The sequence below is a fragment of the Rhineura floridana genome, chromosome 20 (genome assembly GCF_030035675.1).
Source record: "Rhineura floridana isolate rRhiFlo1 chromosome 20, rRhiFlo1.hap2, whole genome shotgun sequence".
Lineage (NCBI taxonomy): Eukaryota > Metazoa > Chordata > Lepidosauria > Squamata > Rhineuridae > Rhineura > Rhineura floridana.
The window spans coordinates 19,085,994-19,101,932 of NC_084499.1; the positions used below are offsets into that span (position 1 = coordinate 19,085,994).

General features: G+C 46.4%; 1 protein-coding gene and 1 long non-coding RNA gene across 6 annotated transcripts in view; one reads left to right on the forward strand and one right to left on the reverse strand.

Annotated features, from left to right (window-relative positions):
- The window catches only part of FUBP3 (far upstream element binding protein 3), a 61,162-nt gene extending 55,364 nt beyond the window's left edge, over positions 1-5,798 (reverse strand). For 3 of the 5 annotated variants that reach the window (XM_061603877.1, XM_061603878.1, XM_061603875.1), the window contains exon 1: positions 5,457-5,703. In XM_061603877.1, the coding sequence (XP_061459861.1) occupies positions 5,457-5,546 (90 nt within the window). In that variant the 5' untranslated portion in view covers positions 5,547-5,703. The other 2 variants (XM_061603879.1, XM_061603880.1) reach the window with 2 other exon arrangements.
- A 92-nt stretch (positions 5,799-5,890) lies between these two features.
- Positions 5,891-13,978, forward strand: LOC133373744 (uncharacterized). Its single transcript, XR_009759742.1, has 3 exons — positions 5,891-5,990; positions 6,676-6,722; positions 12,451-13,978. It is a non-coding gene; the product is annotated as an uncharacterized LOC133373744 (long non-coding RNA).
- The last annotated feature ends 1,961 nt before the right edge of the window (positions 13,979-15,939 follow it).

The following is a 15,939-nucleotide window of genomic DNA, read 5'->3' on the forward strand; positions in this document are numbered from 1 at the left end:
TCCTCAAAGGAGCTCAAGGTGATTGATGTACATGGTTCTCCTCCTCCTCATTTAACCCCAACGACCACCCTGTGAGGTAGGTAAGGCTGTGGGACTGTGAGTGGCCCAACATCATCCAGTGAGCTTTATGGCTTAGGGATTTGAACCTTGGTCTCGCAGGTCCTAGTCTGACCCTCTAACCACTACTCTATACATTTATAAATACAAAAACGCTTTTGTAAACCACTTAGAGTTTTTCTACAGTCAAGTGGGATATAAATTTTCTTAAATAAAGGAAAATACAGTGGCAGTACTGCTGTTGCAATCCACCTTAGAACAGGCCAAGACCCCATAGCCGGTCCTGACCCACCAGGTGAAGACCAAAGCTCTAGAGCCCACAAAGATTATTTTAGCCAGAAGGGCTTTTGGCACACACTGTGGGATGTCAGATAGATGTTAAATAGTAACAGAGGTACCCCAAGATGTGCAATAAATAGGAAAAAAAAGGGGGGGAAGGAAACGTTCAGGTTTATTCTGCGTTACAATACTACAAAACGTTTTGGAGGTGCATTTTGGGGGTGCAGCTAAAGCTCCAGCATTTATCACCACTGAACAACAGGCACTGTGGACAGTGAACACACCCAAACCCACATATTTCCCCAACCCCACTACTTTCCAGAAGACCATGAAGATCTCAGGGAGTGTCCAAATAGCCCGCAGAGGATAAAAACTATTAAAACACCAAGAGTTCAAAGAAAGGGCCAGGGACACTTTACCAGAACTATAATCCTTGCTGAGCTCCATTTACTTCCACTTCCCCTCTTTCGTTTTCCTTTTCAAGAGGCGAAAAAGAGAAATCTCTTGAGAAAGATCTGCTGCTTCGCACTCCCTACAAGCAATTAAGAATATGAAACCAAAGACAGCCAAAACGGTTTTTGGAGCACCTGACGGGTTTATGGTGGCATAGCCTTTCAAGGACTGGAGCACAGGTGGGGAACCTGTGGCCCTTCAGATGCAACTGGACTACAGCTCCCATCATCCATCTCTACTGGTCATGCTGGCTGGGGCTGATAGAAGTTGGGAGTGTGGCAGCATCTGGAGGGCCACAGCCTCCCCATCCCTTGACTGTAGTCTATTTCCTCAGTGCATGAAGTGTTACCCGTGATTAAAGACAACTCCAGCCCGCAGAAGCTCACATCATAACAAAACGGTTAAGTTTTCAAGGTGCCAAAGGACTCTTGGCTGGTTCGGCTGCAACAGACAGATGGCAGAACCAGAAAAGGAGATAAAAAACTATTAAACTAGAAGAGACTTTGTCCAAAGTATCACCCTAACTTTTTCCTAGTTCTTCCCCTAACTTTCTGCATTTGCCTCCTTAATCTTCCTCGCCAGGAGACAATAAATAAATAAATAAAACCCTGGAAGATGTCAGACACACATCAGAAGCTGCCTATTGGTTCATCTAGAGAATCTCTTCTAGTCCTACCAGGAATTGAACTTGGGATCTTCTGCACACAAAGCAGATGCTCTACCACTGAGCTACGGCCCTTCATCCGCATGCACCCCCCCCCAAAAGAGTCATCCTCCCAAAAGGCTAAAACAAAATGCAAACGGCAAACAAGAGGCTAAATCTGCCAGTATGATTGTTCTGTCATGCAGACTGGTGACAAGGCCACCATTAGGAATACTGTGTACAGGTCTGTGGTTGACGTGTCTTAAAAAGGATACTGTACAGGTGGTGGGGCAGAAGTGGGCAACCAAACCTAGCGGCAGGTTGGAGCAATTCCTCTGTGACGGAAGGCTACAATGCTTGAGATTTTTTTAGTTTAGAAAAATAGGTGAGTAATGCAAAGAGGGGCCGGGGGTGGGAGAGAGATGAATGAGATGTGTATCAAGTTTTTCTCCTTCGCTTGTAACATTCAGTGATGTCGATTCAGGAGTCAGAAGTACAGTAGGGCCCCACTCATGTGGCGGGTTACGTTCTGGACCCCTGCTATAAAGCGAAAACTGCTGTAAAGCGGAACCCATAGAATAGAATGGTGCACAATGCCCGAAAACCGCCGTAAAAGCGGAACAAGTGCCATATGAGTGGGGCTTTAGTCTAATTGCGTTTAACTGAGACCGTTGTATTAGCGAAGCGCTGTAAAGCGGGGCCCTACTGTAAGTATTTTCTTCGCACAGCACATTATTACATTATGCAACTGACTGCCAAATATGGTGTCACGACTGCCACTAGCTTTTGGACTTCCCAGAGGCACAGGGTCAACCACTGTGAGAAGTGGATGCTGGCCCAGATGGGCCTTGGGCCTGATCCACCAGAACACTCCTTATGTTTTGCCTTCACTGTCAGAGACAGCATGCCTCTCTGAATATCAGCTGCTGGGAAACACAAGCAGGGAGACAGCGGCTGTGCTCATGGCCTGCTTATGAGCATCCCACAGGTACCTAACCGGCCCCTGAGAGAACAAGATGTTGGACTTGATGAGCCTTTACTAGCATGATGCAGCAGGGCTTTTATGTTCTTAGCTTAGACTGCTTTAAAGGGATATGACACACATTCATAGAACAATTCATAGAGGAGGTGAGGCCTAGCAATAGCTACTAGCCATGATGGCTGTATGCCAGGGGTGGCCCTCCAGACACCGTTGGACTCCAACTCCCGTCAGCCCTAATCAGCACGGTCAATAGTCAAGGATGATGGGAGTTTTAGTCCAGCAACTTCTGGAGTATGGCATCTAAGCCACCTCTGCTGTATGTGACCTCCAGGTCCTATATGGCTTAGGTCCAGGCTATCTGTCAGACCGTATCTCCCTATATGAGCCTGCCCGGGCCCTGAGATCCTCAGGAGAGGCCCTTCTGTCAATACCTATGTCCTCATAAGCACGACTAGTGGGGACGCGAGATAGGACCTTTTTGGTGGCTGCCCCGAGGCTTTGGAACTCCCTTCCTAGGGAAGCAAGAATGGCCCCCTCCTTGCAGTCCTTCCGTCGGCAAGCAAAGACTTTTTTATTTCAACAAGACTTTGGAACTGAAAGTTGTTAAGGACAAGACTTGAAGGGTGCTGCACTGCTATTGTCTAATTGTATTATTTTAAACTGAGTTTGAATTATTTTAACTGTATGTATGAATGGTTTTAATACTGTAAATTGTTTAATTTGATTTTAATCTAGACTTTTGTATGTTTTTAATTATATGTGTGCTTTTATCTGGAAGCCGCCGTGAATTCCAGTTGTGGAAAAAGGGCGGGGTAAAAATAATGATAATAAAATAAATAAATAAATAGAGTTGCATTGCATACTAGCCCCTAGGAAGCATCAATGAGAACGCCATAGTCTTGATGTCCTCCTTAGGTCCTCAGAGACATATTTGGAAGACACCTTGAAGGAAGGGCTATGTAGCTCAGTGGCAGAGCATCTGCTTTGTATGCAAAAGTTCCCAGGTTCAATCCCTAGGTAGGGCTGGGAGAAAACCCCCATCTGAAATCATGGAGAACAGCTGCCAGTCAGTGTAGACACTACTAAGCTAGATAGGCCTACGGTCTGACTCAGAATATGGCAGCTTCCCATGTTGCTGGTCACTGTAAAACAGGATGCTCAGCTGGAGGAGCCCGTGCTTCTGATCCTGCGCGGCTCAGTTCTTATTAAATCATCTTATTTAGAGGCAGAACCTTCATGTCCAAGGACAGTCCAGCTGATAGTACCAGCTGGCAGGGAGGAGCAATGACAGGAGAGGGCAGCTATTTTCCCACCCAGCTTATAAGCATTGGGCTGGCTGGCTAGCGCGAAGGAGGAAACAGAATGCTAGAACACAGATAGGTGTTTGGTTCTAACTCCAGAGGGAACACCTGCCTTTGGCTCTTCCTCAGCTGCAACCCCTTGCATCTGGCTCCAAAGCAGGACTTCCACTGACTCTGCTCACAGAGCAGCTGCTTGTGGTCCTTGCTCAACTATCACCTAGCCACTACCACTGCCTGAATTGTTTCCAACCCACCTTGTTGCTGTAAAAACTGATGCCTAAGCCTCCCTCCCTCCCCATCCCTTACTCCTTGTGTGTCATGCCTTTTAGACAGCAAGCCTAAGGATCTAGGGACTATTTTACTACGGATCTTTGTTAAGCCACTCTGAGAGTAGCAGTTGTTTTCCTTTTTGCTATGAAGGAGGATACTTTTGGAGGCCAGTCGCTCGGATGGAGAGGAGCAGAGATTAAACAAGAGAGAGGGAAGGCTGCTTGGGCAGGGGTGGGGGGGCTTCCAAAGAGGCATCTGGGCTGGAGAACAGGCAGTTGCACGTAATATTAGCCATACTGACAATAGACCCATCTAAATTAACAGGCAAAGCTAACTTAGGTCAGTCTGTTTGAAAGAACAGAACTTAGCTTGATACACAATTGGATATCCAGGATGTTGGGCTAGGCCTGCAACCCTCAGCAGGACTTCTTACATTCTGACCTGGAAAGAACTGCCAACCTGTCTTTCCCCATAGTCGTTACCCCCCCAACACACTTTCCTGCCTCCCTCCCTCCCCAGAAAGGACTGTTTTCCATTCCCTGCTTTGGTGGGGCTTACAAAGAGGCATCTGGAGCTGGGGAGAAACATATGTGCATACACAGTCTACCTTTGCAGATGAGTTGATAGACGGGAGGCCAAACAACAGAGGAAGAGGAGGCTGCTTTTGAGGGGCTTCCAAAAGAGGCAGCTAGGGCTGGGGATGAAAGTGGAAATTGGGCTAAGCCTCAGCGCCCAGAGGTGCTCTATCTTTGGAGACCAGTTGCTGGAGAGGGAGACCAAACAAGAAGAGGAGGGCTAGAAGGGCTGTTTCCCATGCTCTGATTTAGGGGAGGCAGGTTGGGATCAAACAGGATCCTGGGCTAAGCCTCCACATGCAAAGGCAGTCTATCTCCAGAGACCAGCTGCTAGAGATGGAGGAGGACGCCGAACAAAATCGGAGAAGAACTAGAAGGACTGTTTTCCATGCTCTGTTTTGGGGGAGAAGCCTCCAAAGAGACAGCTAGGTATGAAACAGGATCCTGGGCTAAGCCTCCGCGCCCTGAGGCAGCTTAGCCCTGGAGACCCGTTGCTGGAGAAGGGGGGAGGCCAAAGCAGAGAAGGAGGAGGGCTGCTTTGGACGTGTGGGGTGGTGGTTGGAGGGGTGACTCCCAAAGAGCCGTCTGGGGAATGGCACAGGCTGCAGGCCTAGTCCTCAAGACGACGCCCACCCCATCCCCAACTCAACCCTCCAGGGGTTCAAACGGTCATCTCGGCCTTGCTCTCCAGTCATCACCTCCCGTCACGTTCCCTACCCTCCTCGTTCCCCACCTTCGCCCACCTCTCCCAGCAGCCTCCCTAGCCCGAGAAGGCCCCGGTGGTGGGGGCGACGGTTCCTCCTCCTGCTCCTCCCGAGGCCTCGCAGGATAGGCCCCGGCCCCACCTCCCTGCCAGGCCCCACGGCGGAGCCCCCCACTCCCCTCCCCTCTCTCACCTGGCGGACGCGGTGGAGCGCGTCGACGAAGCCCTCGCTCTTTCCCGCCCCCACGGGTGCCGCGCTCGGCCCCTGAGCCAGCTCCGCCATGACGCGCGCGCCGCCGCCGCCTCGGCCTCCCACCGCCCGTCAGCCAGCCAGGCACTCCGCCTCCGCGTCCAGCGCCCGGGGGCTCAAGCTTGTTCGCTCTCTCCCTCTCTCTCTGCCTGCCTGCCTGCCTCCCTCCCTCCCTCTCTCTGCCTGGGGACCCGTACCCGGAAAAGGAAATCCCTCCCTAGCTTCCGCCGGAAAGAGGAAGTAGAACGAGGGAGGGGGAAGAGAGAAGAGGAGAGCAAAGGCTTGCGCAGGGAGGATGCAGAGCGTTCGGGCGTGACGTCACCGCGCTGGCCACTGCTTCCGGAGGAGGAAAAGGGAGGGTCACGTGGCCCAGGGGGCTCCGCGTGGCTCACCAGGAAGGCCGAGTGGGAGGAGCCTAGAAGCAGGAGTGGGAGGGGCCGAAGGATCTCCTTTTGGATTTCGCAAAGTGGCAGAGAGGTGCGTGCAGGGATTTGTGTGCGTGCATATATTATATTTGAAGACCTGGCTCTTCAGGCAGGCTTTTGGGTTGGGTTGGGTTTTATTATTATTGTTGAGATTTTTAATGTTTTAATGTATTTGTATGTTTTTATTTTGTACCTCGCCCAAAGTGGCTGGACAGCCAGCCAGATGGGCGGCGAATAAATTAAATAAATAAATAAATAGATAGATATTTGTGTATGTGTTTTTGTGTGTGTTTATAAGTATATGTGTATGTATGTCTTTGTGTGTGTTCGTGTATATATGTATGTGTGCATATGTGTGTGTATATATACGAGGGTTTTTTTCTGTATATTTGTGTATGTGTGTATATATGTGTGTGTATCTGTCTATCTATCTGTCTATATATGAGGGTTTGTGTGTGTATATATATTTGTGTGTGTGTTTGTATATATTTATGTACGTGTGTATATGTGTGTGTGTGTATATATATATATGAGTGTTTGTGTGTATATTATATATATGTTTGTGTATATATATATGTATATGTGTGTGTATGTATTATGTTTGTGTGAGTGTAGAGGTGTGTGGAGGTTGCCAGTTCATCACCATAAGTTGTAATCGACTTGAAGGCACATAACAACAATAGGTGTTTCTGTGTGTATTTATAAGTACATATGTGTGTTTGTGTGTGTGTATACAGTGCCTTGCAAAAGTACTCGGACTCCTGACCAAAGCAACATTGGACTGGTAAATAAAATATTTATTATTTTATTATATTACATCTACATCCCACTTTTCCTCTTCACAGTGGCATACATGGTTCTCCCCTACCTCTTTACTTTATTTTCTCAGCAACCATGCAAGGTAGGGTAGGCCGAGAGAAACAGGGAGTGGCCCAAGGTCACTGGGTGAGCTCCACTCATAGCTGTGTGGGAATTTGAGCCCTGGTCTCCCAGCTTCTAGTCTTTTTACCGCTACACTACACTGGCTTAAACCATGGTTAGCCAACGTGGTGTACCCCAATTGTTATTGGAGTCCAACCCCAAGTAGCCAGCATAGCCAATGGTCAGATATGATGTAGTCACAATTGGAGGGGTCCATGTTAGCTGCCCTAGATTTACATTTATTTATTCTTTCTTTGAGGTGTGTGGATAGTCAATCCTTCACTCAACAGCCCCAGGACAGCAAACGATAACATTAAAATCACAACAATAAATGAAATGTAAGATACAAAATTTCATCAGCATCATACAACTAAGAACAATTGCGAACAAAACATAACATAAGAAGAGCCTGGCTCCTTGATCAAGACCAGTGGCCCATCTAGTCCAGCCACCTGTTCTCACAGTGGCCAACCAGATGCCCCTTATGGGAAGCCCACAAACAGGACCTATGCACAATAGCAGCTCTCCCCACTTGTGATTCTCAGCAACTGGCATTCAGAGGCATCATGCTTCCAGCAGTATGTAGAAACAAAAAGAAAATATCACGGGCATCATCCTTTCTCAAAAGTCTGGGCAAAGGGGTGCATCTTCACCTGTCATCTGAATGAAAATAATGTGTTCCCATTTAAGGGGCCAAAATTACAGTGGCTATTTATGCATTGATCCCCTAAAAAGGAAATGCTTCACCAAGAAAGATATGCATAAAAATGTAATGTGCTCATTTAGATGTATAGATCTAGGAACAAATACTGTAACTCAGGTATGGGGAACCTGTGGCCCTCCAGATGTTACTGAACCACAACTCATTGTCCCTGGCCATCCTTGCTGGGGCTGATGGGAGTTGTAGTTTAGCAATATCTAGAGGCGCAAAGGCTCCTCACATCTGCAGTACCTTAAATAGAAGGGACTGCTGGTCTTATCTGAAAGGTGTTTCTGAGCGGGCACTAGGATACCACCCAGTGGGAATTGTATTCTTGTTGCTTGAGGCAAGAAACTCCAGAGGAAACTCTCTTTTACTCCTTCCCTGCAGTGTTAGTTCATTTTCCTGCCTCACTTGAAGCAAGCATGTATTTGCCTTGTGCTTTTATTCTGGCCTTTTCTCTTTACTCATTATTACTAGCGGTATTGTTCTTTGTCAGGGTTTTTTTGGGGGGGGGGGTAAATTCTTACAGCAAGACTGAGAGAGTTTAATGTTTTCTTCCCCCCCAGAGTCCCTTATTTACCTCAGTGTGTGTACACCCTTCTGTCTCTATGCCTTCTCACCCTTGATCAATTAACAACCTTGATGTGTGATTTGCCCATCTTTCCTATTTAATGATTTTCAGGCATTGATTTTCTGTTTTTTCTCCATTTAATTAAAAGTCCCTTTGGTTGTGCCTGCTTATGTTCCCGTTAGCCTTTCCCACCATTTTTTACTCACTCCTCAGCCGCTTGCGTTATACTTTCCTGCTACTGGCAATGTACCACAGCTACCCCACACTTACTTTAACTTAAATAGAAATACATCCCCCGTAATGAAGACTTGTGACCAGCATGCCTGCTCAGTCTGCTGTCCGGGTGCTCATTGCTAAAGTGCAACTAATTCATTGCCCCAGATCACCTCTACCTTATGGTTATATTTAAACACTGGGGTTTTTATGCTGGAGATGCTGAGCCACACTCAGCTGACTCCCATTGGTCACCTATAGCAGACCTTTACTCTCAAGGAGTCCTTTCCTCATGAGGAGTCCGAGCCTGTGTAGGGCACTCCTCTGGATGGGCCAGGTCTTCATCTAGTGGTAGAGGTGACAATTCTCCCTTGGGCTCGGAGGCTGTTCAGCCTTGATGTCAGAGGCCAAACTTGCCCCAGATGCAGATGATGCATCCTGGACCTCGTCGTAGGATCTTGGCCCCGCACCCTCTGAGCAGAACAGAGCCTGCTAGTCTTCTTCCAATGAGGACTCGTCTGATCAAAACTCCCCTGGCTGGGACCTGACACCTTAAAATAGAGGACTGTCTTCTGTAAGGTCTCCCAGGGTATGGCCTGAAGGCGCATGAGGCCACCACATTGCTGAAGCTAAGCAGGTCTGGGTCTAGTCAGTGCCTGGATGGGAGACCACTGGGGAACTACCTCTGGTGGCCTAGATAGGAGAATCACCTCTGGTGGCCTGGATGGGAGAACCACCTCTGGTGACCACTGGGGAGCCACCTCAGTGCCTGGATGGGAGACCACTGGTATGCCATTTCAAGTTCCAGGGTAAACGTTAAGTCAGATAGAAAATGAGGCATGAGCCAACACAGAGCTCATCTGTGCCATCCCCAAGAAATTCCTTTGTAGGTCGGGGTGTGCCATACGGCAAGATCAATAGGGGAAACAGTCTGGCAGTTAGGCACTCGTGGCAACACCGGGGCCTGCGGCACATCTGAAATGGATCAAGCAGGCAGCTGACAGCTTAAAGCTGACGGAGAGATTGATGGCGTTTTTGCGGAGAAAGAAAAACGGTGGCAAAATGAAGCTTGTGTGTGTGACATTGAGGAAACCAGACGGCATGAAGTGGCAATTGAAGGAGGAGGAAATTACAGTCCTTAAACACTCCCCGAAACAAATTTTTGATGTAAATCTTTCTTCCAAAATTAAAAACAACAAGAAAAGAAATCTCAACTCTACGACATGCTTCTCCTCACAAGAGAGCGAGCGAGCGAGCGCATACACACACCTTCCTCAACACACACACAAGCATTCTGGAGATATCAAAATTAGTTGTGACAGCTGAAATTCTGCACTCATCGGAGGGCATTTGACAGGGTACTTAAAAATACACACAAGAAAAGAAGAAAGTGGCTTGGCATAGCGCTGGGGGGTGGAGGGGAAACACGGGGGGATTTAAAGTGATACAAGACGCATAATTCAAGGCTTCTTGGATTGCAAAAGCTCCTTTTACCTAAGGGCCCTGCTGCCTTATTTTTATCCAAATGGCTCAATTACCTCAAAGCCCCACAGAGAAAATTATGGATGTTGGCCTTTATTTTCTCTCTCTCTCTCTCAATCTCATCTCGACAACGGTAGATATTTTGTTTTCTTTACGTTCTCTTTCGTTTTCAGTGCTTTCCCCCCCCCCCCAAACCTCTGTTATCGTGGAGGAGGGGTGCGTGCTCTAAAAGTGTTCTCAAAATCGAGGTTAGTTTTTAAAATTTCAGGAAATTACGAAAATTCAGAGGGTGGCTGCTGGGCGAGTTGTGAGGGCTGAGGTGATGTGGAAATGAAATGAAATAAAAGATGTAGGCACGTTCTTCTTGAGGAAATGTTCCACAATGCCTTTACTCCCCAGTCCCCTCTCTCAAATCCGCTCGCTCTTTTACACAGTCACCCCACCTCTCTTTTTCATGCCGCTACCTCACTCCTCTCCCCCCTCCTCACCCCCGCCTCCATTTTCTCCTCCTTCGTACACCTCTTAAAGCCGCCGTAATAGTAGCTTGTTTGGCACTTCGCTCAGTCTCAATGAGAAAATATCCCCTCTCCCTGTGTCGTTGACTTCGTTATTTCCAAACCCTGCAATAGCTCCTTTGCAAAGGGCTGCGGGAAGTAGCCATTTTTCGGCATTTTCCTTTGCCTCGTGTTTGTCATCCTTCAAATTACCGCTCCGGGGGGTTCTGCTCGGACCGACACCGGGCCTCGCGATTCACGCCTCTCCTGCTCCTTGAGATCATGCAGGGAGAAATTAATTATTTACTTTGAGCGCCCGCTGCAACTCATTTTATCCTCAGAAGTGTTTGTTTTGATTACTGGCAGGAGGAGGGGAAGGAAAAGAGCGAGGCTCGGCAGGGAACAGCTTTCGAAACGCTGAGCCAAGGCGGCCTAGCGACCACTCCGCACGCAGCAGGGAGCGCTGGAGAGAATTGTGCCATATAGATAGATAGATACTCCTTGAGGAAGGACAAGTGGCTTGTGAGGAGATGAGGGGAAATGTTCGAATCTGCTCCATTCTCTCAACTTCTGTCAACAGGAGGCGCTCTAGAGAATACGGATAGAACGATGGTGATGGAGAAGGCGATTCTCCATCTTTTCTTCAGGAACACAAAAAGGCCAATGTGTGTGTGTGTGGTCGAACCCATGAACCAAAACATGTAGCTGTCTGGTAGAGCATCTGCTTTGGATGCAAAAGGTCCCAGTTTCAAAACCCCGACGGCTTCTCCAAGTAGGGCTGCCTGAAACCTTGGAGAGCCACTGCCAGCCCATACTGAGCTAGGTGGACCAATGCCCTGACTTGGTAGAAGGCAGATTCCTATGTTCTTATAGGTCCATCTAGATCAGTACTGTTTGTCTGGCAGTAGCTCTGCAGGGTCCTGGGCAGAGAAGGACCAGCCTGGTTGCCTGATCATCTTTATCCATTGAAGATGCCAGAGACTAAGCCGGGGACACTACAGCTTTGTCTATGATCACAGTCCAAAAGTATGTTAACACAGCAAATTCAAACTAGATTCAGAGCTGTTACGATGACTCACAAGCTTTGGGATTCTAGACTGGTGTCATGGTCCTGACTCTCAGCAGCAGCTAGGACTCTAATGTAGAGGGGGGGGACTTGATTAGAAAGGACAGCAGTGCAAGCTACAGGCCCCAGCACGGAACAAGAGCCTGGGAGCCAGGAGCCTCCCAAACTGGGATCCTCTGAATCAGCATCCCCTGTGCCAGGTTCCCCTGGGGAACCAGTTTCCGTGGCACTTGTGTACACCAGTCACAAGTTCTGGTCCGGACCCAGATTTGGTGCTTTGGAAAACAGCCTGCCTCAATCCAAGGTGCTGCACAGGCTGCCTGGTATGTCTCAGCGTCCCTCCGAGCCTGCTTTGTTTCTCTCCATTCACCATTGGCAATTTTAAAAATGGCAATAACTATTTGACCAAAGTGGATGAAATTTGCAGGCACATTAGATCCTCAGGAGTGGATCATGCCTACCAAATTTCAGGCAAATAGGTCCAGGGGCTTTGGGGATTTTTGTGACCCCCCCCAAATGATTCCCACCCACAGAAAAGAGACTATATAGCTGTTTTATTCTTTTGGGGCAGAAATTTATAAACTTTGAAGGCAAGTTCAAACCTTCTGAGGGCATGAATCTTGACAAATTTCAGAAGGATAGGTGCAGTATTTTTCTACAAGGGTAGACACTACAGTTTGGGGGTCCACTTCATTTCCTTACCCTAATTCATTATTGGGAAATTGTAGAAACCTCTCCCCCCCTTTAACGGAAATAGATGAAATTTTACAGACCTAGGAGCCCCTCCAGAGTGGATAAAGCTTGCCAAATTACAAGCAAATAGACCCAGGGGCTTTTCACTTAAGCATCTTTAAAGATGATTTTATGGAGAGGGGGTGAACTAAAAGGGATTCACTTTCTGGGTAAAATTATTCCCTCTGGTCACAAGCTTGATTTGTTAGGCACAGCTGAGCTTTTCCTCCACCCCCTCCCCACTCTGGTGTTTGCTCTCCCTTCCCAAATCATCCCACCCTGGCATTATTCCTTATATGGTAAGCTTAAAGACATTACTTTTGCTTTTAGCAGACACTTCAGGATTTCTTGATGTCTGGATCACCAGGATGCCATGAAGCACTTCAGGGGGCCTTCCTTCAATTTGTGCCAACTCATACAGATCCTCCGTCACCTCTGATAAGCCCCAAATCCCTCCTATGAACCCTGCTTTGGATCCGGATCTAGGATTCAACCAAATGTGATGCACATCCCATTTTGTCCCCAGAACAGGCAGTGTGAAGGACGGGGCTGGCTGGGTGGTGATAGAGTGCTAGTATCCAGGCTAGAGGACTATCCTTTAAGGCTCTCCACTCTTCAGGAAGACAATGGAGCCTGAGAGGAAGTGCCTGGTTCAAGAGGGACCAGTAATATGTATTTAAATCAGATGTGAGGAACCTGTGGCCCTCCAGATGTTACTGAACTACAAGTCTCATCAGCCCCAGTAAGTATGGCCAATGGGCAAGGAGGATGATAAGAGTCATAGTTCAGCAAAATCTGGAAGGCCAAAGGTTCCCTAAATCTGATATAAAGAATCCATTAAGGCCTTTTCCTTTTAATGGGACCATTTTTTAATTACTGGATGTTATTTTTGAGGTGCCTAACATTTCTCTAATCCTGACACTTGGCCACCATTTTTAATAAGGCAGCGGTAACTAATGATATGAATAAATGTTGATCTCTTAGAACCTAGGAGACCAATTTTACATGTTTTGATTGTGGCAAATATTACCACTTCTAACGTAGCTGGACCCAGAGATGGTGGAAGATTCAGAGGTAATATTCATATTAATAATTCCCCTCAACCAAACAGGGCATAATTAAATCTGATGCACAGGGAATAATCATCCCTTTGTCTCTTCATGATGGGCCCACCATCATGACATCTGATAGAAACCAGAATACCTTTGGTGCCACACTAAAATATCTTCAGCCATAAAACCATAAACTTCAAGCTTATCTCCAAGACATAAAAGAGTGACTACCATCAATTAAGAGCAATTAAATCAGACATAACAAGGCCATTTATTACCTATATCATAAATTGTTAAGTGGTTCCACTACCTCAGACAATTGTTTGTATAAACATTGAAAAACATTCCTGAAGCGATAATTTCTTTGTATGTTTAGATGCATACCAGATATCTTCCCATGTCTAAGAGACTGCATATGTTATTCTGTGGCTGAAATTTATTGCATTTCTTTTATGTATTCAGATATACACTGAGGAATGTACCCTCTTGTTATATTTTAGAATAATATTTCTCTGACAATTGCGATAAGCAGCAATTAAGCTAGGAATGTTTCATAAATCTGTGATCTTCAAAGGAAAATTTAGTATAAATATTCCTGCATTTTGGTATCAAATGAGCCTACGAGAGGCTCACTGTTGCTTGAATCCCTAGATAGCCTTGTAAGATCCAGGTAACTAAGCGAGGTACCTCAGCTCTGCATCAAATAGGTTGCTTCAATGTGTTGTATCTATGCTCTATGTCAGGATTTTAGATCTGTTCTGCTTTAAGCTATGTAATGCCTTAACTTACTTTTCTTTTGATTCTATGCTGATTAACTTTTATCCTTTCTTATGGAATGTTTAAATGGTTTTATAAGTAAAGGAAATTTGTTCAACTGATCTTTTCTGTCTGAACACTCGTTCCCGAATCCTAAATTTCCTGCGTGCTAATACGAGGAAGGGTGGCTAACTCTCTCCCCTTTGACATGGCATCTACTTCAGGGAAGCTCAGGTGCAGCTTAAATGCCAGGCTCACGCTTCGATTTCTACTCAGAACACAGCAAATCTGCCACGTGATGACTTTGCACAGGTATTGGGGTAGGACTTTTGTGACTTTCCTCTTTCGATGAGTAACATTTGGTGAGTAATCCTGCTTGTTTGGCAGCTTGTAAGCCTTTAAACGCAAACCAAAACGCCAGTTAGCCTTCTACATTCTTGCATGCCATGCTCCTGTCAAAGGCATAGGACTAGTTGTTGTTTTTTTAAGTTTGTTAGCTCATGGCATCTGATAACCTGTGCCTTGGTGCCTGAGAACAGTATGACAACTTAAATTTAAACCAGAAATGGGGGAATCTGTGGCCCTCTGGCTGTTGTGGGACTCCCGTTGCCTATAAACCCAGGCCAGGATGGGCAATGATCATGGATGATGGGAGTTGTAATCCAGCAACATCTGGAAGGGCACAGGTCCTTGATCTAATAAGCAGCATTCCTTATTGCATGCAAGAGACAAAAGAATGCCTCTATTTAGAAGACACATTCCCTTGCGTGAAGTATTAGTTCCCCTCTATTCAGCACTGGTTAGGCCTCATCTTGAATACTGCACCCAGTTCTGGTCTCCGCACTTCAAGAAGGATGCAGACAAAAACTGGAACAGCTTCAGAGGAGGGCAACAAGGATGATCAAGGGACTGGAAACCAAGCCCTATGAGGAGAGACTGAAAAAACTGGGCATGTTTAGCCTGGAGAAGAGAAGACTGAGGGGAGATATGATAGCACTCTTCAAGTACATGAAAGGTTGTCACATAGAGGAGGGCCGGGATCTCTTCTCGATCGTCCCAGAGTGCAGGACACGGAATAATGGGCTCAAGTTGCAGGAAGCCAGATTTCGACTGGACATCAGGAAAAACTTCCTAACTATTAGAGCCATACGGCAATGGAATCAATTACCTAGAGAGGTGGTGGGCTCTCTGGCGCTGGAGGCATTCAAGGGGCAGCTGGACAGCCATCTGTTGGGAATGCTTTGATTTGGATTCCTGCATTGAGCAGGGGGTTGGACTGGATGGTCTTACAGGCCCCTTCCAACTCCACTATTATTCTATGATATGGTAGTTCTCTATTCATAGGGTAGCCATAAGTCGGGATTGACTTGAAGGCAGTCCATTTCCATTTCAGAGATGTTTTGATGTTTTGTTTTTAAGATGTTTCAAGTGCTTTATCATCTGTTTGCCACCTTTGGGAGGAAGTGTGCAATATTAAATAAATAAATAAATGTCTTGATTGATTGATTAATAATGCCTCTTGCTTGCTTTGATGGAGGATGGAAATGTGTGTGTGTGTGTGTGTGTGTTTAGAAATGCTCTTCACACTTGTGATTCCCAGCAACTGGTGCACTGTGTAGGGATGAGCAAATCTGTCAATTTACCTAATTCACACTTTCCAAAAAATATGAGAATTGAAACATGTCCATCCTCTGAAATTCACATTCTCCAGATTTTGCAATGTGATTCTCTGGCCAAGCCATGTGTGAAAAAAATTCAGATTCTGGGATAAAGTGTCTGTGAAGATGCATATACGATTGAGTTATTATTAAATTATTTGTTTATTTATTAAATTTATATCCCGCCCTTCCTTCCAGAAGGAGCCCATATACTAGTGAAAATAGTATACAGAAATGCGTTATAGGAAATTGCTTTCCAAACGTGTATAATTGGGGAAATGGCTTGGCAGCACTAAAAGGCAGATGAGTTTTCATGAGATTGCAAGTAATGTGGAAAACCAAACTTAAGAACG